Source organism: Tachypleus tridentatus, chromosome 7 (assembly GCF_004210375.1).
Source record: "Tachypleus tridentatus isolate NWPU-2018 chromosome 7, ASM421037v1, whole genome shotgun sequence".
In the NCBI taxonomy this organism is placed as follows: Eukaryota; Metazoa; Arthropoda; class Merostomata; order Xiphosura; family Limulidae; genus Tachypleus; species Tachypleus tridentatus.
In genome coordinates this window covers 3,922,559-3,949,390 of record NC_134831.1, presented here as the reverse complement: position 1 = coordinate 3,949,390, position 26,832 = coordinate 3,922,559, and the positions used below count along the sequence as shown (strand labels likewise).

General features: G+C 32.4%; 1 protein-coding gene across 4 annotated transcripts in view; it reads left to right on the top strand.

Annotated features, from left to right (window-relative positions):
* The first annotated feature begins 121 nt into the window (after positions 1-121).
* The window catches only part of LOC143255014 (small G protein signaling modulator 3 homolog), a 44,733-nt gene continuing 18,022 nt past the window's right edge, over positions 122-26,832 (top strand). Inside the window, exons 1-13 of one of the 4 annotated variants that reach the window (XM_076510006.1) lie at positions 122-317; positions 1,352-1,396; positions 2,734-2,918; positions 5,326-5,392; positions 6,339-6,469; positions 7,642-7,836; positions 8,973-9,107; positions 10,345-10,540; positions 12,420-12,565; positions 14,902-15,129; positions 16,796-16,981; positions 18,049-18,204; positions 21,749-21,853. In XM_076510006.1, coding sequence (XP_076366121.1) covers positions 254-317; positions 1,352-1,396; positions 2,734-2,918; positions 5,326-5,392; positions 6,339-6,469; positions 7,642-7,836; positions 8,973-9,107; positions 10,345-10,540; positions 12,420-12,565; positions 14,902-15,129; positions 16,796-16,981; positions 18,049-18,204; positions 21,749-21,853 — 1,839 coding nt within the window. In that variant the 5' untranslated portion in view covers positions 122-253. Of the gene's footprint in view, positions 318-1,345; positions 1,413-1,497; positions 1,644-2,733; positions 2,919-5,325; positions 5,393-6,338; positions 6,470-7,641; positions 7,837-8,972; positions 9,108-10,344; positions 10,541-12,419; positions 12,566-14,901; positions 15,130-16,795; positions 16,982-18,048; positions 18,205-21,748; positions 21,854-26,832 lie in introns of those variants that run through there. The other 3 variants (XM_076510008.1, XM_076510007.1, XM_076510009.1) reach the window with 3 other exon arrangements.

The following is a 26,832-nucleotide window of genomic DNA, read 5'->3' as shown; positions in this document are numbered from 1 at the left end:
AAAAAAGGATAAACTAATTTTTGGAATAGTTCTGCTTCTTTTAAATTTTTTTAATTAAAAACATTAATAAATACATGGTCCCTTATACCAGATCTCTCTTAATGCGATCTGGTGGTTAAACTTTGGAATCGGGAAAGGGCAGAGGGAAGTGACATATGGTTTTTGACTGTAATAGTTCTTAAATTTGTAAACCAATTATTAAGTTTTCATACTTTATTTTCTAGTCATATATATAATTTTAGTTATAGCGATAATGGAAATAGCAAGGTCAGTATTGGGTATGACGCCAGAAGGTTATACTGGTAAAAACGTTCCAGGTAAGCAAATTTATTGTTCCTTTTTTCTGATTTCACCGAGTCCTTGTCGTATTAGTTTAATATTATTAGACTATTTCTAATTTAAGAGTACGTTTTATCTCTGTTAGTATGATACGTTTGTTATACAGTAATTAATACTACAGTTTTGCGTATACTGGTACAGTCTATACTTATTAGTTTTGAATAATGCTGTATCACTAATATTTTATTGTATTAATAATGTTGAAGGTTAGTAGTAGTACTGTTAGTATTACTGGTACCCGGCAGTAAGTTTCAGTCAAGATACAGCTAACCGTTAAGTGTTACAGCGTCATTGTAAATTTTCACGTTAACTGTCGTATTTAACTTTTAGCTGTCTTTTGTTGCTTTCTGTAGGCAACCAAGGGTTACAGAAACGTATCAGGCTTCAATACATTATAAACAGTGTTGTAATTCTTACGTTATAATGTTTTTGTACTTTTAGTAGTTTTGAGTACGAAGGAACCCAAGTATTTGCATTTATTACATCTTGTAATGTATGTAGTTGTATTATGATTTCTATATGCAGTCAATGCTTGAAATTTAAATTACAAAATTTTACTGACTTTCTTTGAGAATTTATGAAATAACACTCTCTGAAACAATGGGATTGACAGCTTATAACATATATAAATATTAGAATAATAAAGTTTTATCCAGTGTGTAGTTCACAACGTATTAAACCTCAGTGTTTCCATCATGGAAAATACAAGTTGTGAAATGCCATGAATCCCTAAATTGATAATATAAATTATAACTTTAAAGGTTATAATAAGAATAACTATTGTGAATATAAATTAGTATTATAAAAATAAAATTTACAGTATTATTTGGTATGTAAGTTGTTTTTTTTTTAATTTTACAAGCTGTGTTTTATTCTACATAAAGTGTAAGAGGATATTATAAAGTGTAATAATTTTTGGTACTTGTAAATAAAACTATATAAAACAGACACAGATTTTACTTAGAGGTTTACATGCTCTAATAAAAGTTATACATCAATTTTTGTATTACAGAGATGGACATCGGCAGACTAGCAGCTAGGAAAATACTGCTGTGCTGTAAAATGTTTTGTCTGTAAATATATTTGAGAGTAAAATTATTTGTTAGAATTGTAAAAGACTAACATTTGTTCTATTTCTATTTATGATCATAATTTTAGCCGAATGTGTACTGGGTCAGTTAATTGGAAGGACCCCATATTGAAGAAGAAATGTTGACTACAATTCTGAATTTGCTATGTCTATCTACATGAAACATGATGAGTTTTTAGTGAAATGTACAAGTTTGTTGCATACAAATAGCCAGGTGTGTTATAAAAATATTTGTACTCGAGATGAATTGATAATGACAGTCTGACTGAGATTCTGAGAAGTTGAGAGCTCAAAATGATCTCCATGTAAAACAGACACTTTTCTCCATCAAACTATTTATGTATTACTTAACATCTAGAACTGTAGAAATACATACCTACAATTTTTTTCAGTATCTCTGAATTGCACTCTCTTCTGCCAAGAACTTTAAAATAAAAAATTGGTCCTTCACGTTTGATGGACACTATCACACTAAATCATAAAAGTGCTTGTTAAATTAGTTTATGAGGTCTTGTTAAACTCCACATCAGGTTTTATATGATTTCTAGTGTTTTGTTCTTGTTACTGGTTCTTTTACCAAGAAATAAATACATATCTCCTATGATTGTGATACTTTAATTTTAACTGGTAATGCTGCACATGCAATAATACATTTTTAAATAGAGTTTTAGTAAACTTGGCTGGTACTTACTAGGATGTATCTGAGCTGCTTTGTCCTTTTTTATCTTTATATGTAGATTTAGTTTTATTTTTCAAAAAAACAGGTTAATTTCACCAAGCTGAGCACCTTTGTTTGCTTTTGAGAACTTCACTCATGTCTGAACTGCATTTGGTGAACTGCTTTCTACATGTTGTGAGGCTGCAAAGTCAACATAATTTTGTGGTACACTCTGAAGATTTCTTAGTTTAAACAGCAAAATTTTGTTCTCAGAAGAACAGTACAATTCAGTTAATACAGATTAACTTTATTGTCCAGTTTTGTAATCAAACAATCAAGATAAGCATTAGCCTGCTGACAGTCCCTGTTTATTATTCAAATATGAAAGACTGCAGCAGTATAGGATAAAATGAATAGTTGCTAATTTTGATGTCAAATACATATATAGAATATTGTTCTGTAAAAGGTAATGGCAGGTATCTTGTGACACTCACCTGTGCACTTAGGGTTATATGGGAACTTTACATGCTTTGAATTTTCTAAACTGTGATTTTTTTCATTCATGTTGAGTATTTATGAGTTATTTTAATGTTTATAGATTTGTAAATTTAGACATGTTTTATTACATTCTTTGTTGTCATTGCAGTAGAGACTTTGTCTGAAGATGAAGATGATGTAGGAGAATCAGATGCAGGAGATTCTTTAAGTATTAGAGATAACATCTTGGGTTCTCCTTCAACAAGGCAGGGTTACACTCCAGCTCCAGGTGGTCCATTTTCTGCTCTGACATCCTCGATGTGGCCTCAGGATCTTTTAGCTTCTCTTGCCCTGGTACATTTGTTTAACACTATTCTGTTTTGTTATATAACTAACTTAGCACTATAGTAAATAGAGTTTTTGGTGAGTGTTCATAGAAGGGCTGCTAGGATGATTACAGGGTTGGATGGATAGCCTTATAGAGAAAAGGATTAAAAATAACACTCTTGAAGTGTTCACTATTATTATGGGATCTGATGAAATTGATACTTCAGATTTTTTTATTCTGAGAAAAGTAGGATAGAAAGTAATAAATTTAAGACTTGATCAAGTCAAATGCATTTCCACTTGAAGCAGTTGTATTCCTTCCACAGGTTTGATAGGTGAGGAACAAATTTCTGTCTGCAATAGTAATTTTGTAATTACTACTGAAATTTTATAATAGTTTAAAAAAGGGTTGATGAATATTTGATGGACCAGGGTTAGGACTAAATGATTATCTTTGTGTTTGTTGAGATATTATGCGAGTCATTAAAGAATTCTAGCTTGGCTCAAAATGCATTTTGAAGTCCCACATTTCACAATATTGTAATATCATATTTTAGCATGCATAGTAGATGTATAAACAATGTATTTTTATGTATAATAAATTGTCAGTGATATTATACTTACAGAAATATTATGTTTTGAGAAAGATAATGTATCTGTTAATATGCTCTTTTTAAAAAAAATAACTTTAAATAACTGTCAGGCACTTGTCATGGTCTTTATCCTTGAGTCTACCATTCTAGTCTTCTCCTGTTGCTACTTTGGACATTTATACCAGCCTGTCTTCAGATTTATTACTACTTGTGTTCTCTGTCCAGTAAGAGGTTCCCAATTTCAGATTGTGTTTGTTATCATGGTATATAGAAGTAACGGTACCATCACCACACTGCTCTTTATCAGCTTCATGGCCTGTTGCTTTCGATTTAGTTCAGTATTTTTTTTAGAACTTGTTTAGTTTACCAACTGGACCAAGCATGATTACCAATATTAAATGTTGACTTCTCTTATATCACAGTTTTTCCTAAGCATACTGTCACCCTTCAATTTGTTTAGAAATGGGTGGTCCTTGCTTTACATGTATGACTGTGGTTTAGTGGTTGTTCTTCAGAACACTTATCATTTTATACTGAGATTATTTCATTCATTACAAATTTCTCATCGTAATAGATTTTGTTGTACTAAGTTCTGTTGACTGTGAGTAAACCATTTTTGGATGAGTGAATAGTGACATGTCATACATTTGACTCTGAAATATGGCTTAATAAGCTCAAATCTTTTTAAGATGGGAAGTGTTGATCTGAAAACTGATTTTTGACAGTTTTCATTTATTGCTTTTCTGCTCTCTAACTGAGACATTAGTTGTATCTTCTTTTAAGTGATCAGCATGGAGTGTTTGTGTCTGTTACTTATTTTTCTATTTTTTCATCATTTTCTCTGGCATATTTTGAGTATTTTAGAATAGATGTTGAGAATATACTTAAAAATATTTTAAATAAATTGTTACTTCGTATGTTAAAACCTCTGTTTTCTGACCTACATACAAAAATCATAATAGATTTTTGATGTCCAAAGTATGTTAATTAATTAAATTTTGAGTTACTGTATATTACAATATCATTATAAAACAGTCGTAGGAGAAATAAATGTACTAAAATCATTTTAGTACACATGCATAACATGAGAGAAGGATTCTGGAATATTTTAGGTTTTGATAGGAATTTGTCATTATTTGTATTGCAACTAGAATATTACAAAGGTGAAAACTTGGTGAAATATGTTTTGCTTGAGTAAAAAAAAGGTGTTTTAACAAACAAAGAACAAAAGAGAGTATTTACTGCACCTAATTGTGTTTTTTACTAAAATATTTGTTAGTAAAACATTAATAATATAAAAAGTGTATTTAAATAGATATTGAAAAAAATGATCTAACACTAACTGCAAACACTTATCAGAAATGATAAAATGAAAATGAAACCTGTTTAATATCAGCTTGTCTTGCATGATATTCAGCTGTTAGCTGAATTCTTATAGAAAATAAAAGGAAATAAGCTGATCACAAGTTTACGCAAATCATCAGAATACGGTGAAAAATAATTTTCTCAAAACTCTGAGGAATTTAAAAATGCCTGTATTTAACCTGTGCACATCTTATTTAAGGTACTATATTTGTTGTTCAGTATTTAAAAGCTAAAGAGAGGCATGCACCAGAGACTATTTGTGATATTATACCTTATGTTTCATCTTGTTAAAACTTGGTTTTGTGTCTGGTAAAATCTTCATGTGACATACATTTTCAAGTGCCCCTTTATTAAACATTTAGTCATTTTATATATGATTAACTCTAAGAATAGCGTGCCAGAATTTTCAGAATATCAGTGAATGATTGGACATTATATGTATTTTGTTTAGAATACAGTTATTTTATATTTTGCAGCCTGAAGATGCTGGCTGCCATCCAGACGATAGGTTTGATGAGTTTGGATTCAGAGTAGAAGAAGAAGGTAATACTTTTATAATTATAAATCTTCCTGTTGAATAAATTCAGATTTTATCTTAACTATGACGTGTATGGTCAATAAAATCCAGATTTTTAATTTTTGTTTTCTTCCAAGATTGAGTGACATTTTGTATTTTTCTTTTTTCTGTTATGTAGTTCTACATTTTTTCTGCAGATGTTGATGTATTCTGAAATGGGTTTTTCTTAGTACAGTAGAGAAATGATGGTTACTCTATCAATATGAACTGTATGTAATAAAATAACCTTGCTTAGATATGTGCAGGATGTTTCAAACAACATAAAATCATGGATTAAAAATAAATTTTGAACTTTAAAACTTAAATACCAAGTTCTGTAGGAAACTGTAAGTGGACATAAAGTACACTATGACTAGACAGCAGAGGTAAACAAGATGCACAGAAAGATCTAATTTGTGTATTTTATTATAAAGTAGCCAATCATGCATCTTAAGACAAATATTTGTGGCATTACTGAATGTCCAATAAATATAACAAATCAGGTAAAAACAAATTTCAGTGGGAATGGTTAGAGAGAAAATTGTGAAAGTTCAATGATGAGTGTATACAATTTTCTTTCTGAACATTTGTGAAAATGCATTTTAGGCTATCAACACATACTTAAGATCAGGTTTAGACAGAAGGGCTTCTTCTCTAGGTGTCCGTGAAATACTTACTAAAATGTTTATATTTCTTTTCTAAAGAATTGCATGTCTTAAATATGTGCATTTTTTGTTATAATTCAAAATTGAGTTTGATTTTTTTTTACATGCATCAGTAAACTGTTATATGATGTTGTGTACATGCACCAGTAAACAGTATATGATTTTGTTTATTTGTACCAGTATACTGTTGTGTGATTTTTTACTTTTAATATATTTTAATATGATTTTAATACTTACAACAACATACTGTTTTTTAATGCACAACCAGATGGTCCTGAACAAAGTTCCAGTAAATTACTGAGTTTACCATTTGTAGAAGACCCTCAACATAGACTTCAGTGGATAGCATACCTGGAATTTACACACAACAATGAAGTTGGAGATTTAACATGGGACAGAGTGGGTTTTAGTGTAGTGTTTACATACAGATTTATGACCCTTTATAGTATTTCCTTTTTTAATAAATCACATTTTACTTTCTGTGTTTACACAATTATCTTAATGTGAATTGTTAGTAAGATTAAATGCTGTGATTTAGTTTGAGACAAGTTAGACTCTGTTGAAGTGTTGGAGTTGTATGTTATTCAGAAATACTGTTCAGTGAAATGAAAATAATCTCAGATATTTCTTTCATTCAGAAAAACAATATTAGTCAATGATTTTTAATAATGAACCTCATAGTCACCGATGTGAACAATTGTATGATTGTAGATGACAAAAAGTCACGTTATGTTTCATATGTTTATGAAGATAAATCTTTTAGTTCTGATTAAGTCAAAATTCTACTTCGTTTCTTCATTTGGTTTGTTTTGCGTTGAATCACTGTTTCAAATGTAATCCACTGTAACCATGTAAATTATTTTAGATTATAGATTATTAAGAATTAAAAATACAAGTTATTGTTTGGCTTTAAGTCAAAATCTGAACATTGTATTGTATTTTGTAATTTTTTTTAGCAGTGAACTGCTGAGCCAGTTTTCTTTGTTTTACACCCCTCTAGCTTTATCATTTGAGTGATGATATAAAAGTTCAAAGTAATAAAAAAATTTAGTAAGATTTTATCTTTTTTTTAAAAATAAAATTCACAGGAATCCTAGAAATTAGAATAAAAATTTCTTCCTTAAACTGTATCTTTTAAAATGGCAGTTTTACTTAAATATTTGTTCACAAACCATGGCCATTTTTGAGATGTTGACTGTAATATTTAGTATTGAGTTATGACATAAAGGAAGAGAACTTAATATATGTTTTATTAGTAATCAATTGTTAAAGTGTGTTTGAATAGGTTAGCTGTTTATTTTTTTTTAAATAATTCTGAGACACAGCACATTTTGCTATGTATCTCTTTACATATAGGATAAAATATATCAGAATAAGTATTGTAACTTAACACTATTGGGTTATACACCAATTGGATATGTGATAATAAATCTATTTCAGAAATTAAAATAATTTCTAAAATATATTTATAACTAAGAACTAAATTAAAACTGTTTTTTATTAACTTTTTGTTTTTAGTTTGCTGCTCTCTTTATATGTGAAACTTCAGTTGAATGAAACTATTGTTGTAGGTTAAAGCTCATCTTCCTCGAACTGAAAAATTGAAGAATATGATTCGACAAGGTATACCCCACTCTCTGAGACCTCAGTTGTGGTTAAGACTTTCTGGTGGTTTACAGAAAAGGCTTACTTCAGACTTGACATACAAGGATATTGTGAAAGCTAGTTCTAACGATCATGTAATGACATCGAAACAGATTGAAAAAGTATATATTGATAATTGTGAATTTGTACTTAGTGTTTTCTTATTAACTAAATTCAAGTGTAATCAGAAATGGTTTGCAAATAATTTGCTGTTCTAGCAACTGTTATATCTTGCATATTTAAGAAAAATGTAAGGAGCAATTTTATTTTATTTGTAATTCTGTCACACATTGCTTGTTTGTAAAAGTTTGTATATATTTAAATTTCTAGTTTTTCATACTTGATTATTAAGGATGTCTAAATGATTGCCAATCTCTATTCTTCATTGTTTCTAGCATTTGTTTTACAGGATAATTATGATCAAGCCTGAAAAATAAAATTACATTATTTTGGTCATTTAACTGACCATCCTGTTTGTAGTCTCCAGCCATTTTGAGCCATCTCCATAAAATAAATTTGTTATATAATTTAAGAATAATTTACATAAATATTTTTAGTAAGTTATCCATGCAGCACATTAATCATACAAGTTTTTTTATATTAGAAATTACACTTAAAAACGTTTTGGTTTTTTTTTTTGCATTTAGAATTATCATTCACCTAAGACAAAAGGATAAAAAATTTGCATTAAAAGTAGTTTTTTTACCTCTATAACCAATATTGAAATTTTATGGAACTAATAGAAACATTTTGACCTCATCTCTATAAAGAAATGCAAGCAGATGTGTACACCAGTACCTTAAGAATGTCTAAATAAATGAAGGAATTCATAGAGCAGTGAGCAATAACAAGTTGATATCAATGTTATTTAATTATAAATTTATTTCAGATAAAATTGTATTAGCTGCATTTACTAAATAGGCTTAGTAAAAGAGTGAGGTGAAGGATATCATTGATAATGGGTGGGAAAATTTCTAGCTTATCCTGGCAGGGTCTGGTGCTATGGTTGTGTGTGTGTGAATGATTGTGAATTTTTTATTGAAGCTTATTTGGAGATTATCTTAGAAATCTCACTTCAATGGGACACATAGAACTTTTAAACTATTAGTGAGGATTTAATTCACAGTCAGAACATTGTTTACACAGTATGATTTGTTTCAAAGAGTTTGATTGTCATGGCAAAAGGTTTGTTAAGAAATTATTTACATAATTGATGTTTTCAGTTTTGTGTGAATTGAAAACTCTCCAACTTTTGCAGGACCTTTTACGCACTATGCCAAGCAATGTCTGCTTCTCACATCTACACAGCACAGGTATTCCTAGGTTGAGGAGGATATTGCGTGGTATGGCATGGTTGTATCCAGATATTGGTTACTGTCAAGGTACTGGTGTAGTAAGTATAATTATTAACAAGATAGTATAGAGTAAAATCTATGGTTTGACTTGTATGGTTGTTGATAGTGTACTAGATTTGTAAGTCCACTGTTTAACTCATAGATTATTGACAAGATACTAGTTTAGTGACTCCACAGTTTAACTCATAGATTATCGACAAAATACTAGTTTAGTTAGTCCATGGTTTAACTTGAAGATTATTTAAAAGATTGTTCTGTAAAAAGTTCATAATATTTATTTCAAAACAAAGATAAAGCCAGAATGCATCAGTTCAAGAATTAAAAGCTTCTCCTTTATTGGATCATCAGTGTGACTTTTCTGGAGACATGATGAAGGTAGGAGTCTTACTGGCCCATAATTCCATGACATAATCTTTTTTATATAATGCGTGGCAAAGAAATTGACCATGTTTAAGTTAGAAGAGAAAGCTTATCTAAAATGTCTTTGAAAATATTTAATAACTAATTGTACTATAAGTTAATGTAAAGTGGAGAAACTATTACAAGCTTGAACACTATCTTAAATCAGGTAAAAGGTTTTGAAGATTTGGTTTGACAACAAATTTATCAAGAAGTCTGGAATGTCCAGTAATGACCATCTCAAATAACAACTGATGATTTTAGTGGGTGATATTGATGTATCAGATAACACAATGATGTGTGGATTTTTAAAGAAACTATATTTTAATGTAAGCATTTAAGTATATTTTTGTTGTTAAATGTTTCTGTGTAAAAAAAACAAATAACGAACAACAACAAAATCTAGATAACAGTAAAAGTAATTTATGGTATAAGAAGGGTTAATATTAATATGAAATTGAAAGAACTTATGGATTAAATTGTTGTACATTTAAGTTAAATAAATCATGCAGCAAGGTAATTAGTTAAAAATTAAATTTTATAAGATATACAAGTGTCTTAGATCTAGAAGTTATGAAAACATATAGTTTCAAGAAATCCATTTAATAAAAAGATACAATACCCTATAACCTGAGTGCTTTCAAAAGGTTAACATTTTTTCTATAAGGGCAAACCCTCAGTTTGTCTCTGGAAAAGAAAGCTCCACCTTTTAAAAGGGTTTGGGTTATATGGTATTGTCTTTGTGGTGGATCTAGAACTGGTAGTGAAAACAAGTATGACTGTGATAACATAACCTGCACTTACCAAAACTTAAAATTAATTTTGAGAAGAATTGGTGGTACCAGATTTTCTGAATTTAGTGTTTTTTTATCACAGATAGCTGCTTCTCTGTTGCTTTTCTTGGAAGAAGAGGACACATTTTGGTTAATGTGTACAATTGTAGAAGACCTGTTGCCTGCCAGCTATTACTCCAGTACTCTGATAGGTGTCCAAGCTGACCAGCGAGTGTTAAGGGCACTTCTTTGCAGTTACTTACCTGATCTAGATTTTGTCTTGAAAGAACACGATATAGGTCAGCCCAACTCCTTGGTCTCAAGAAAGAAAACTAATTAAAATTGAACAGTTCAAATTAATATCTTTTATTTTGGTTCTTTATGAACTTGTTAATTATTCTAATTACCTGAAAGTATTAATTAGTTTACAGACATTTATCAGTTGAAAATGTGTACATGGGATATTTGAAATGATGGTACACTAGAAGAAAATAGTGGTTGATAAGATACTAATATTTACATATTTTTAGATTAATGGTAAAAGTGTGAAAGAAAAGACTGTTTTGTGTAAAAAAAAATTGAGCCTTATGAACAAAAACCTTATTACCACAAGGAATGGTGTACCATAACACAAGTGTTATTAATGATGAATGTATACTTTTCAAAACAAGAAACGCAAAAGGCAAAATTTGAGACAAATTGTTAACAAGTTTATTCCGGGTAGTTCTGTATGACATGTGTGAAACTTTGCACATTCACTGCTGAACATCCAAAGTCTGCAAAGGCGAAGTCCATGCTCACTAGTTGAAGTTTAACGTCACTCAACATCAATAAAGAGTATGCCCCCCATGAGCATCAATAACTGCTTGGCATCTCCTGCCCATGGAAGCGATGAGATGACGAATCACATCCTGTGGAATGGCTGTCCACTCAGCCTGCAAAGCTGCTGCAAGCTGAGGTAGAGTCTGTGGTTGAGGTTGTCGCCGTTGCAGATGTCGGTCCAACTCGTCCCAAAGATGTTTGATAGGGTTTAAATCTGGTGATCTGGAGGGCCAGGGAAGAACGTTGATGTTGTGGTGTCTCAAGAAGACAGTGGTGAGTCGGGCTGTGTGAGGACGGGCGTTGTCATGTTGAAAAACGTCGTTAACGTTCACTATGATGGGTTGCACATGGGGCCTAAGAATCTTGTCGACGGTTGCGTATGGTCTGATTGGAAATCCTACGCAGCCCTGGTATGTTTGAAGCAGTAGACGTCACAGTGGTGGTCCTATCACGAAGGTGACGTAACCGGATGTAGAGATCTTGTGCGGGCATGAACTCATGAGGTCTGCCAGATCGTGGACGGTTATGAGTTGATCCATGTTGTTGGTGAGGAATTCCATAGCCTTGTGATGATTCTTGGGTGGACATTCACAGCTCTGGCAACATCTGATCGAGATTCGCCTGCTTCCAAGCGACCAATGGCGTTGTTTTGTTGTGCTTCAGTCAGTCTTGGCGTAACTGTATTGCATGTCTGTGGCTTAACACTGAGCTATGGAAACCGAGAACCCGTCACTGTTATAGGGATTTTGCACATGTTGCACTTGCAGAACGTGCAGATCTCTCAAACAAATGTATTGGACACGCATGTGTTTTGGCAAAAAATCCGATGTTTTCCTCCGTTTTCAAAGTGCACAACTTTTATTGTCATTTTGGTCTGACAATCAGTGCCTCAACACGTGTAACATCACATACTCTGAGCTTGTAACGTTATTACATATATTTCTTTCTAAAATAACAAAAATATTCCTTTTGCATTTCTTTTTTTGAAGAGTATATAATAATTTCACATAAATTAATGCATTCAGCCATAATTTTTTTATAGAAAAGGGCAAGGATGTTCCAACTGCTTGTTTTTGCTAAACATTTTATTCTTTTTAAATGCTAGCTAGTTGTATTTTTAAATGTTTTTATTTTACAGTGAAAAATGTTCATATTCTTCGACATTGTGCATAGAGATCTTACTTAATAATAAATACTAGCAAAATTTAAGGTGATTTTTGATTTTATAACTTTAGGTAAAATAATATTCAGGAGAACTTTTTTTATGAACTGTATGAACACTGGATTTTATTAACTTGGGTTCACTGTTGCTAGCCCAGTCTTGACTTGACTTTTCTAACTTCTCCTGTTTAACAGAGCTGTCACTGATCACTCTTCACTGGTTTCTAACCATATTTGCCAGTGTCGTACACACAAAGATACTTCTGAGGATCTGGGATCTATTTTTTCTTGAAGGGTCGATTGTGCTCTTCCAGATCACATTGGGTATGCTCAAACTAAAGGTGAGGCCATCTTTTTTTCTTATATAACATTTTTTAGCATATTAAAGCATCCAAACTAGTCTTGAAATATATGGAAAGCCCTGGAAATAGGCATGATTATGGAAAGTGTATAAACTGTGAAACTGAGTGGGAAAGAAAAAATCACTGAATTTTTTTGTTTTATTTATGTTCACTTTTTCTTCTGACTTAATCATTTTTTTATACCTTGGTTTTTAAATGATTTACAGAAGGGTTAAATTCTGAACAGATTTTTGTTTTAATTTGTTTGTCCTAATGTACATAATACTTTAAATAATAATCAAATAACATTTGCTGTTTTTTAAAAACAAAATTATAGAAATATTTTGATACAGTGTCATATCACATATTAATAGATAAAATGGAAATGTAATGACAAGGATTAAAATTATTTATTGAAAAAACATAAAATTTACAATTTTCATAACTAAGTGTTAATTAAGCTAGGATTACCTCAAGGGTCAGAACTTCACCTTATTATAATTTATATACAGTGGAACTTCTCTAAGCAGCCACCCCTCAGATTCAGTCACCCCTTGAAAGTGGTCATTCATCACAGTCCCTTTTTTGTTTGCATAATCCCTAATTATGTACAGTGGAACCCCTCTAATCAGGCCAGTTTATCTCAGCCCCGAAGGTGGCTGCTTTAGGGGATTCCACTGTAGATGATTTATGCGACTTAAAATTTCCTAATGATTCAGTCCTGGCTTTTATTTCTAGTTTGTTTTGTTTTTTATAAGAAATGCAAAATAATCTGATTTATTAGCAATTAATTTGTTCAATGAAAATAATTATCATTTAAAAAAACAAGTTGTATATTATTTTAATTCATGTAAACCATTGATTAGTGTGCTGGATTATGGCAAAAAGAAACCTAAAAAATGGCAGTCAAAGTTCACTATTGAATTTTACGGTTGTACCCCAAGGGTTCACAGTGAATGTTGTTGACTAGTTGCCCTTAAATTTAGTGATGGCTATTACAGATTATATCTCACTCTGATCAGCTTTGGAACTGATATGAATTATCAGAAACCAAATTACCCTTGCTCAGAAGTTTAAATTTTCAGATAGTTATTTTAGCTATTCCTTTTCAGTGTTCAGGACAGTTGCTATAAAGAAAATTACACTTATACTCAGTTTGATTAGAAAGAATATTAGCTGACTTACCTTATATACAAGTTTATGGAATAATCATGTTTGATCTATGTAGAAATCTCCATATTCTTGTTTTCTTGTTCATAGAGATCTGTAATGTTTTTCTTCAAAGGTATCACATTTATCAGTTGAATGAATTAACTTTATTTTTAGTTAAGCTGATTCTCAGTTATCTTTGTGAAAGCTACAACCATTGAACTTGCTTGTTTATAAAATATGATCTGTAGTTGGTTTTGAGAACAATTTCTGAGTTAAACTTGTATGTTGTTGCATATAGGCCTTGCTATAGCTATTGTGAAAGAAATGTGTAATACTTTGCCATGTTACTGAATGCTCTACATTATTAAACAGATGTACACAGTATGAAATTTTTATTTTATTAAGTTTGTTATGAACCTTTAATCAGGAATAGTTGAGAATTGTAGAGATTACATAGCACAGCATTTTATAAAATGAAGTATCACATTCTAGTGTACTTATTACAAAACTAATTTCACACTAGAACTATAACCACTGGTCAAAATAGTTTTATATATAATAAATAACCTGTGTGATGATGCACAAACATGAGTGTTGTTGAGACAATCATGTGAAGTAATAAATTTTGCTGTTACTTCCTGAACAAATATTTGATGGTTGTGTTGATTAAGAGATGTATATTATGGTTTGATATACAAGCAAAGAATGTTTTTGTTTACACATTATTTACAATAACAAAGTAAGTATACTAAAAGTAGTTTTACATTGAGAGTCTGGTGAATTCAAAGTTTTAAACAAACACCTGTGATAAATATACATTAATATACTTTTCTTTTGTGACTATGTGAATTTAACATTTATTTGTTTTACTTTAATCTTGCAACATTTTTTAAACTTATAATTCCGTAGAGTATACTGATTATTATTATTATTACTTTTATTATGACTAGTGTGTTGAAGTTTTATTAGGGTCACTTGTGTCCTGCAACTTGTGCATCAGAATAAAAGCTGCAATAAGATTTTTTTAACATGCTTTCATGCCTTGAATGTGGCTGTTAAAGCTACATAACTGTATGTCCAGATTCTACATAGTATGTCAAAACATAGTGAGAACAATTTGTTTTAATATATTTATTATTGTTCAGGCAAGCTTTATTTCTAAGATTGTTTTTTGAACGTTACAGGAATCGGAACTCAAGCAGCTTGAAAATTCTGCCCAGATCTTCAATGCGTTGTCTGACATTCCTGGAGAGATTGAAGATGTTGACGAGTTGTTTGATACAGCATTTCGCTTGTCATCTATGCTTTCCGAGGTTGTCATAGAAACTCACCGGAGAAAACATCTAGCTTACCTGATGGCAGACCAGGGAACTCTTGTGAACCCAGAAAATGCTAAGAATTTGCCAAAACAGGTAGTAACAGAAGAGTTATAAGGTTTCTTTGGTATCAATTTATAATTATCTGATGTGGTAAAGGAAATTTGTTCTCCTTATAATTGTGGGAAATGTATGATATTTTCTGTTAGTTTTCTAAATGGTCATTTATTAATCTTACAATTAAAAATTTACTTCACTGAATTACCTACAGGAAATACTGTAGGGAGGTGACTTTAGTTTTACTTTGGTAAATACTTCTTTAATATTTCAGTGCATCCTGACTAAACAAAGTTAATTTTGTCAGGAAATCTTCCAATAAAAAATGTAACTGTGTGTGCATCAAATTTCTAAAGTTTCTCTGTTTTAAATATAGACTTAGGTGTTGTAGCACGTAAATATAACTGCATAAAATTGAAGTAATATATTTCAAAGATCTATTAAAGATAAAACTGCTTTGTGTGTAAGCTTCTTGTATTCTAAAGATATACTTGGTTGATAGGAGAATTTATCATTCTAGAGTATTGGTTATAATTTAACTTAATGTTTTCACAATTTCCTCAGCATTTGTCAAATAGGAATTTTTCAGATGAAATCTAGGATAAAATGGGAAAAAAAGAATATTTTATTACTGTAATAAAAATTACTATCAGTATTTGTGTTCATTGTAATTAATATTTGTTTGCAATAGTGGATTTTTAAATTGAAAATAAAATAGGAAAATAAACACTTGCTAAAAATTTACTTTTTGTTTTTAGGCCTGGTATGACCAGGTAATTAGAGTGCTCAACCTGTTATCTGACAGTCGTGGGTTCATACTTCTGTCACACTAAACATGTTCATCTTTGCAGCTGTTGGATTGCTAAAATACGATTGTCAATCTCACTATTTGTTGATAAAAGAGTAGCCCAAGTGTTAGCAGTGGGTGGTGATGAATAGCTGCATTCTTCTGGTCATTCACTGATAAGTTAGGGATGGCTTGTGCAAATAGCGCTCGTGAATCATTGAGTGAAATTAAAGAAAAAACAACAACAAAAAAACAAATTATACTTTCAGTGTTTAATCCTTACACAGCAGCCATCATCAACTGATCTGCTACCTAGAACATTCACACCATTTAAAGGTTAATAAACAACTGCTCTCATGTCTCTTTCTTTTATTAAAGTCTCAATCAGTTGTAACAAGTAATATACGAGTGTATTCTTTTTTATAATACAAAGAGCAAACTTTAAAAAATACTAATGGGTTTAAGAAACATTGTAAAAAGAAACCCAGTATTATATAAAGATAAGTTTAAGTCTATATCTTGAAATTAGGATATAGATTTGTTTTTAATAGAAAGTAATAATTGAAATTGACTGAAAACTAAAACCCAGAAAACCCAAATTGAGGATAAAAATTAAAAACCATACCCATAAGGAAGAGGACATAGCATTAAAATGGCAAAACTAACCTAAAACAGGTATATAAAATAAACACAGAAAATATAGAAAAACAAAACTGAAAATGTTGTGTTAGTTGGTAACATCTATAAACTGGAATGAAGACAAGTGGTAAAGGGAGAGAAAGAACAGCAGCTTTGTGTATTAGGTTATTATGAATAGAACCATCAGCAAAGTATTTTTTAAGTATATTTAAGTTAAAAATGTATCTTCCAAATTGACAAGCTTTTATTAATTATCTTACAACACACGTCTACTGACAGCACCTGAACCGTCGTCAGCTACGCAGGTCCAGATCGATGGTCCAGTTGATTTTGTTTGGTGATGATGACAATAGAGATGATGTTCGAAGTAAGAATATTCGTCAGACAGAAATTCTGGTGGATCTAAGAGAAGCTATTCTTCAGGTTGCACGGCACTTTCAGTCAGTTGATCCCAAGATTAAAGTGGTAGGTTTTCATGTGAATTACAAAAAAGGAAATGCTCAACTGAGCATCTTATTGGTGTTTGAAATTACACCATCACAGTTGTTTCAAGACAAATGACTAAAGAAAAATTTTTTTGTAAATAGTGGAACAAAACAACCAATCTTATGATTTGGCCCTAAACTCCTGTAATAATACCCAGTTTTCTTTAATGAATAGCTCTGGATGACCAGGTGGTTAAGGTATTTGACTTCCAATCTGAGGTTTGAATCATTGTTCCACCAAAAATGTTCACCCTTTCAACCATAAGAGCATTATAAAGTGATGGTTAATCCCACTATTTGTTAATAAAAGAGTTGATGGTTGGTGGTGGTGATTAGATGCCTTCCATTCAGTCTTTCACTGTTAAATTAGGAATGGCTAGTAGAGATAGCCTTTGTGTAGCTTTGAGTGAAATACAAACCTAACTTTAATAAACTTATTAAAAAAAAGAGAGTAAAAAAACATAATTTGTGCTTGACCCACAGCATATAGAAAGCTTTCTCACTCTCGGGATTGGCTGGGAATAAGCAGTGACTGCTTGGTCTTGCATCATGGTCACATTTGTCATCCTTTATCAGTGTTATTCAAGATAGCTTTATTTTTTAGACTATGGTTCATGCCACTGAATACAACTCTTTGCAAATATGTTTTATTTTTGAAATATTTTAAACATTGGTAGTTTTAGATTATACAAACACTACTGTTTGTGTCAGGCAGTTGATACATCAGATTTGTATGGTATCTGTGGTAGTTTTAGTATGATGCATCCAAAATTGAAAGGTCTGATGGTTAGGGCACTTGACTTGCTATCTTCATTTTGCATGTCTATAAATAAGCTTTGGGAAATTTTATCATTATAATTTGAATTTTAAAAGCTGATTTTTGAAAAATGGATTTTTTGCTATGTAGTAATTTGAAGTGTTTTACAAAGAAAATTAATTGCACGTGTCTACACAGGACTTGTGACATAAAAAGAAATACCTGTATTCAATTAATTTGGTCACTTGTGATACCTATGGTTGATTTATCTTTATCATATGGGCTTTTAGGTTCTTATAGCAGACTATTCTATGGAAAGCCACAGCAGGGATCATGAGAATTTTGCTAATGTGTCTCGCAGTCGAAGGCGACGAGCCAAAGCTTTACTGGATTTTGAAAGACACGATGATGACGAACTTGGTTTCAGGAAAAATGATATTATAACAGTAAGTATATAATGAACAGTTAGCATTTGAGAGAAATGTAATGATGTTTACTTAAATTCCTCACTAAAAGTGTTGACCCACATGATTTAACTAGTTGTTTAGATCATGAACTAATTCCAGTCTATTGTAACTGTGCCATGTGTTAAGGGTACCAACCACAAAAGGGAAAGTATTTTAGTATTTGTTTGTGATTAAACAGTTAATCATTGAGAAATATCAAATGGACAGTTTGTGTGCATCTAATACTGCTTTATTTATGTCCAGTGATGTTGAAGTATTAGTAGAGATATTACAAAATGTGTAAGAAACTTATGCTATTAACCCTTTTACTATGAAGTTGGTATAATATTCATGAGTTCCTCTATACATTTGTAAATGTTAAATATTTGTATTGTAACTTTTAATACAGCAAGTGTATCTTCACAAAATTTGGAAGACCTTCAGTAAAGATTACAAGTATTTTGTATATAAAAAAATTAGATTTTTTAATGAAATATTTTACCAAAGATTTGTTTGTGAAAATAGTCTTTTTGTTACTAGTCTGAGTGCAAAGTGATTAAAAACTATTTTTTGTAACAAAAATCTTGGATTATTTGCATTATTTCTAGAACCTCTTAAATACAATTCAAATGTTTGTTTTTCAGTAACACTTTGTTTTATTTTCTATACTGCAACTGCAGGGTTTGTTGCTTTACCAATCTTGCAATAATCATTGAAAACTTAGGAAATAAGTATAAATTATGCTTTTTTTCATGCTAGAATGACTACATATTATAACATGAAAATACAAATGTTTAGTCTAAGTAACTTAAGTCTCATAATGCTGTATATTTACATGTATATCTATTGTTTTTTGTTGTATTGACCTTCCAATCATATCTAGCTAACATTACATAACCTGTATTGACATGGTACACGTGCACTCGTATTATGTATCCAGTGACATAAAACTGACCTTTAGCATTCCCTGTCTTGGCTGTGTTTTAGTGGACTAGTATTTTGTAATATACAATCACATTTCAGTTATTATGCATTTTATACATAAAATTTATTATTATTATTTAGAAATAAATTAAGCTTATTTTTTTCAAACTATAGAACAATAAATTGAGAAGTAAAGCAAACAATTATCTTTTCTCACTACCACCTTTGTACTTGGTTGTTGCTGGACATAGGTTACTAAGCCTTTAAAATTGTTCATGTGGAGAGTATGAAACAAAATATTTTTTAGGTTTTTATATATACTGTTGAATAACCAAAAAATCTAAATAACTATACTGATACCATAGAATTTCACTATAATTTATTAAGCTTAGTAACAAAGATGTATTTAGATTTAAAAAAAAATGAAACTTTGAGCACACCAAAGTCACACCCTACTTTACTGAAATCTTGGATCAAACGAAAATGGTAGCCTTTTCAAAGATTAAAATGGCTGAGAAAAACCACTCTGGGGACATTTTAAGCTGTTGATTGGTTATTCACATGTCATATACTATTGGAAGAGTATATAACGGACCGTTTCAAAAAATGGAAAGAATTGAATGGGGCCACCATGTTTGATTTAGTACATAAGCCATATTTCAGTAAAATAAAAAGATTTGGAGTTCTTATTTTATAATCTAGCTTGTCAATATTAGTAATTTGAGTTCCTAATTTGTACCAAACAATAGGCTGAGTGCTACATTCAACATACCATGTGACTCATTAAAATGTACGTTTAGATGAATACTTTTAATATTTACTTTTAAATTAAGAAGTTAACTCAATAATAATATTAAAGTTTTAATTATAATCAACAACTTGATTTCAAACTTATTGACATAAATTTTAGTAGTTTAAAAAAATTTGAGTGCAAGGTCACAAACACAGTGACATGGCCTTTGACCCATGACACATAGTGAAAGGGTTAATAGATTCATAGGGATATTAATATTACAATATAAGTGTTAGTAATGGTTATTACTAGATTTATAAAACAAAATAAAATATGTACATTTTCAATAATTTATTGAAAATTTAGTTAAAGATTACATTTATAGAGTGTACAAGTTCACTGTGAAGCTAGAAACCATTATCTCATCACTGTGTTAATTGTTGATAATGTAAAGTTTCTTATTTGCAAATTAGTGCAACAAGAATATTTTTTTCAGTACAACAACTTTCAAAATATTTTCAACTTTAGCTATAGCTATGGGCTCAGCATGGTCAGGGGGTCAAACACTTGACTCGTAATCTGAGGATTGTGGGTTTGATTCCCTGTCACACCAAACATGCTGGCCCTTTCAGCCATGGGGGGCATTATAATGTGATGGTCAATCCCACTATTCATTGGTAAGAGTAGCCCAAGAGGTGACAGTGGGTGGTGATGACTAGCTGCCTTCCCTCTAGTCTTACACTACTAAATAGCTTTGCTTGAAATTCAAAACAAACAAAGAATACAACTATTGAATAATTCTGATAGAATGATGTTGTTAAATTTTCTTTTCTTACCATACCTTTCTTTTCAAAGTTATCTAGTATAGTATGTGGTGTGTTTTACTTCCTGTTTGAATAAATGAAAGATCTTTGTCACAGTATTATTTGTGACAAAATATACAAGATATAAAATTTCTAAATGATGCATAAAGGATCTTATCATAGCACAAATTTAAGACTTGGTTTGAAGTCTTGCCTATTATTGTAGCTGTTGTGAAATATAATAATATTATAAATCATGTTACTATAAGTGCTGTTCAGTATGAATCATATATTTTGTTGAAGTCTCAGTTGTAACTGTTGTGTTTAATAAATGAATTTATTTTAATATTCCCTGACATTTTGTAGAAATAATTTTTAAAGGAGTAGTAATATAACTAATTTGTTGCCACACTTCTACAGTTGGACATAATATAATTTTATTTGATGGAAAACATAAATCAGGGTGTAGTAATGTAAGTTTTTAAAAGTATGTATGCTCAAAAGTTAAACAGTTGGTAAAAAATATGTCTTAGGTCCCTTTACATTGGTTACTCATTATTCTGGGTTATTCCTCTATGCCATGTGCATTTTTTCTTTACAGACATTGGTAAAAAGTAGAAAACAATTTGAAGGTTGGTAACAATACTTTCAATTGCAAGGTCAAGTGATATATATATACCTATACCTTTATTTTTCTGGTGTATTGACCAACAATAATGTGCACTGTATAGCTGTATTTATAATAATGTTGCTTTCTGAGTCTGAAAAAAAGAATTCTATATAAACAAAGAGCTCACAACAGATATATTTTTTGAAAGTGCTGTCTTATTTTAGTGCTCTTGATGTGTAAATTAAGCTTATGTTTTTTACTTGATGCACATCAGGATTGATTTCTTGAAACATGACTTAAGTTTGAGAATTTGTTTTAACTCTATGATACATTTTCCTTTTTGGACTTCTTGTTATTAATCATTCAGTCATGAAAGTCTGTTTACCAGTAGAAGGTATATTATGAAATGTTTTGAAATAAATGTGAAAGATAGAAAAGCATTTTAAATTACAACACAAGTTTGTTAACATGTAGATCATTAATCAGAAGGATGAACACTGCTGGATAGGAGAACTTAATGGACTTAGAGGCTGGTTTCCTGCCAAATTTGTTGAACTCTTGGATGAGAGGAGTAAACAGGTAAATATATGTTGTTATAGGTCTGTGCTTTTTAATGTGAGAGAAGAATGTAAATAATTATACAGCAGAACTTATCGCTTTCAGTTTATCATGCATAAAAATAATAAACTACAAATTTAATTATGCTTTTAAAGGATGTACAACAAATGAACTTTGAACTCCTTACAATCAATGAATAGTTTTCATGAAATATTCTGGTGTCCATCTGTACTAGTACTTGAAAACATAGAATAATCCTTGCCAGATTAATTAGTGTTTCTACCTCCATAAAAAAAATCTGAAATGAATGTATTGTTTTAATCCATCATTGAACCAATGGAATACAGGTTGACCAGAATATGGGATTACAAGTTCTATAAGACAAGGACAGCATTTCTCTGTATGATGTCCTAGATATCTCCCAATAAGTACCCCCAGTGTGGTTTCATGTATGTGGTGAGGGGACCTTCCAGGGAGGTTCTGTTCTTTCAGTTTACCACCTCTGGGATCTAAACATTCACCCACGTGTTTGCCGTGTGTGGCAACCCGTGAAGGGGAGGAGAGGATCCTGGTAGTTGAGGGGTCCAATCCTAACACACCACTTTGGCCTTGAATTCCTGTAGACAGGTGACCTTGGGATGGTCCTCCTTGGGTCAATTGGCTGGTCCACTTGGACTAGGGTCAACCAAGTACCAGTGTTGGATGTTTTCAGCAGGTGTTGTAGACATTATATCTGATGCTGGTGTTTGGGTATAGTGCTCATGAAACCCTGGTGTTGCTGCAGTCCTTGTTTGACATTGAAAGGCTTCATGGTGGGTGGGGTCAGTTGGCACCGAAATTTCCCTTTCTTTATTATGGATACTCCAATTAAAAATCTTAATAAAATAGTGAAAAAACAGTCTGTAGGTAAACGGCCACATCTTGAAGATTCTGAGCAGCAATACTCACCATTCGGACCATCTGTTGTACCTCATTTTCATATATTGCACTCACTTTCAGACAAATCTTTAGGGCAGATGTCTCCATTTTTCATTCAGAACGGACTAGAGGGGCTTGCTGGCTCTCCAAAGTCAATAAAGAAGCTTTGATCTGGTGACATATTGGTAGAAACATCCACATCTCAACACAGTGAATTTTGTTGTATTCAAATGCAATTGGGGATATACCTATTGAAGTTACACCTTATGTTACTTTGAATTTATCATGAGGAGTTATTGTTGAGAGGGAATTTGAAGAACATCCAAGAGTCAGAAATTCTCACTGGTTTCTCCACGCAAGGAGTTTCTGCAGTGAGGCATATCTCCACTCGCAAAGATGGAATTATGGTGCCGACCAATGTCCTCATTCTCACATTTACGTCACCATGTTTGCCTGCCGCCTTCAAGGCAGGTTATCTTAATTGCAGAGTACGGCAATACGACACAAACCCTCTGATGTTTCCAGTGTCAATGGTTCGGTCACTCGAAGAAGACGTGTGCTCATTGCAGTGGCAAGGACCATGATGCTTAACGGATCCTCATTGCATCATTTGCAATGGCTGTCAGCTGTCCTACTTTCGTTCTTGTCCTAAATGGTTGGAAGAAAAAGAGGTCCAGTGTTTGAAAATGATTCATAACATTACCTATCCTGAGGCTCGAAAATTGCTGTCCACCACCTCATCTCGGACGTATGCTGATGCACTTTGTTCCACAACTACTGTGGGAGTGCTGATAGATCTCTCTGTGCTTCCTAAAGAATCATTCTCCAAACAAATGAAGAGTCTTTTGGCCTCATGGTTAAAAAAGTTGATGAATCAACTTCAACACCTATCTCTGTCCCTTACATACCTTCCACCAAACCCCAAGATCCACATCCTTTGGTTCCAGGTACAGGCATTTCCTCGGATCCATCTTCTTCTTTCACCCCAAGATGCAAAACAATCATTATTTCACTTCCTTAGTCTCTGGAATCCCCTACCAACAGCAAAGACCTGTTCAGTCAACCCAGGGCAGAATCCATGGAGGTTGATAGACCTCCCTTGAATAAGGAAAGTAAGGAAAAAAGACGTAGTCGTAAACAGAAGGGTTCTCCACCCAATTTGCCTACACGTAAATAAAAATGGATACCTGATACAATGGAACTGTCGAGGTTTATGTTATAATCTGGATGACATCAAAACGCTGATTGCTTCCTCCCATCCTGTTTGTCTTTCCTTACAGGAAACATTTCTGAAACCTGCTGATACAGTCACCTTTCTGCAGTTTTCTTTATACAGAAATGACAGGCTGTGTGATGGATGTGTGCATGGAGGGATGGCACTGTTGGTTGATCAGCATGTGCCTGCCCTGTCTTTGCCACTCGACACACCCTTGGAGGCCGTAGCCATGTGTTTCCTTGGGTCACACCATCACAGTTTGTTTTCTCGACCTGTCACCTGAAGAGACATATGATCAATCAGACCTTGGTGCTTTCATTGAACATTTGCCATATCCCTTTTTCATCCTGGGTGACTTTAATGGACATCATCCCCTCTGGGAAAGTGCTGATATTGATAGAAGGGGTCGATCTGTAGAATGTATGCTCTCTGATCACAACCTTTTTCTTTTCAATACTGGTTTTTCTACTTATTTCCATGCACTTAGTCAGTCCTTTACTGGTATTGATCTCTCAATTTGCTCCCCTTCATAATTTTCCCATTTTTCATGGAGGGTTGACAATAATCCACAAGGCAGTGATCATTTTCTTATATTCTTGAGATAGACTGGCTGTGGTCAATCCCACCTGACCCACGTGCCCAGGTGAAGCTGGATCAGGCAAACTGGCCCTCTTTCACTGCTCTCGCAGAACTTGATCCTGCCATTGTCTGTAAGCCATCAATAGATGACTGTGTGGCAGCAGTAACTGACTGTATTATACAAGCAGCTGCACAATGTATTCCTAAAACCTCGACACGTTTTCCACTATATCCTTGTCCATGGTGGAATCCTGCCTGCCACATGGCACAGAAGACTCAAAAATGAGCCTGGGATACTTTCCGTAGATATCCCACACTCTCAAACCACATCAAGCAGCTACAGGTCAAATGTACAAGAGCACTGAACATCCTTTGTGTCCTCTCTTCCACCACTTTGAGAGCAGATTGACATTCTATGGTAAAGATGTATTGTGCTCTTATTTGATCGAAACTCGACTATGGATCACTGGTCTATGGCTCTGCCAGACCATCGGCCTTAAAGATGCTGGATCCCATTCATCATCAAGGACTTAGCTCTGCACTGGGACTTTCTGCACTTCCTCAGTTCAGAGCTTATGCATAGTCTCATGAAACTTCTTTGCATCTCCTACGTTTGAAACTGTCTTTACTGTATGCTTTGAAACTTCATTCCTTACCAAAGCATCCCACCTGGGGTTGTATTTTCCTTCCTCGATGGAACATGCTTTTTCAGACCAGATGGTATGCCATTGCTCCTTTTGACCATCATATCCAGGTGCAGTTGGATGAATTGGGTCTGTCCTTGGATAATATTGCTGTATCCACTGGTCAGCCCATCCCACCGTCGTACAGTCCCCATTTGTGACCTATCTTTAAGTCATCTGAGAAAAGTAGACACTCCTGATTGGAAATACTGTCTGTTATTTGCTGAACATCTTTCGAACCATCCTTCTCTATTGGCCCTGGAATTGCTTCATGTTAGTTCACACTCTGTTCTCACTGATATTTAAAACTGACTGGCCCATTTCTCTTTAACATCTACTTGTATCCAGTTTTTTTGGATACTGGGCCATGTTGGTATTCGTGGGAATGTACTTGCCAACACTGCAGCTAAGTCTATCTGCTCTGGCATTATCACAGCTGTGCCTCTTCCATACATGGACTGTGGTCCTGTATTCATGGCTTGGCTCTGTGCCAGTTGGCAGTCAACTTGAAGTGAGCAATGCAAAAATAAGCTTTTCGAAATAAAACCCTGTATTGGATTTAAGTCATCTTGCTTCCATAAGGATCGGAAAGAGGAAGTTGTTCTTACTAGACTATACATTGGTTATAGTTTTTTAACTCATCGTTTTCTTTTATCTGGAACTGATGCACCAGTGTGTAGTTTGTATAACACTCTGATCACAATAAGCCACAATTTACTTTCTTGTCATCGTTACGATTCACAATGATGGCACCATTTAAACATGTTCTGTCCCAAGGATTGTCCATAACATTAGACAATGTTATTGGTGATGGTAATGTTTTTAGTTTTATAAAGACTATTAATCTTTTTAATGCTATTTAAGTTTTTGTAATTTTTAATGTGGCTCCCTGTTAAAAATCACAGTTCATCTAGTTTGATGTGAAATTAGAAACTGGCCATAACATTAAATAACTTGAAACCAAGACTGGAAAGGCCAACTTCAGGTGACTGATGGTGGTTTTTGTACTTACCTATTAGTCTTCCTGGCAAGTAATGATTATTATAGTTACGTTATAGAAAGTTCTTTACAACTTGAATTAATGTAGTTTTTCTCTTAACGTTGTAGACTAGATGTAAACATTGGTTTTATGCTATTTATGTTTTTTAAACTTTGTTTTGTTTTACCTTAATTTCCTTTTATGAATGTTACTAAATTTACTTTTAACTTTTTAACGGACGTTTAGTGCAGATAGCCTAGCTGCTTTGTGCCATTAAACACTAAATCAACCAACCAACCCAATAAGTAACAACAAAGCCAAGTAATATATGATGTGACTTTAACTTGATTCCCTCCCCCCACTCATCATTAATATTTTAAAAACCACCATGTAAAGATTCAGCTTTAATACCTATTTATATACTTGAGTAAGGAAGCACATTATTCTAATATAATAATTGGTAGGCAAGCACCAATTTAAAAACATAAGTGATAGTTTTATTGATTGTGGAACATACTACAGACCTGTAGAATATGTACTATAGGTTTCAACAAAACATTGATCTGTTCCACCATTAATAAACCTTTTCCTTGTGCTTATAAATCATTGTTTGCTTATTTATTAT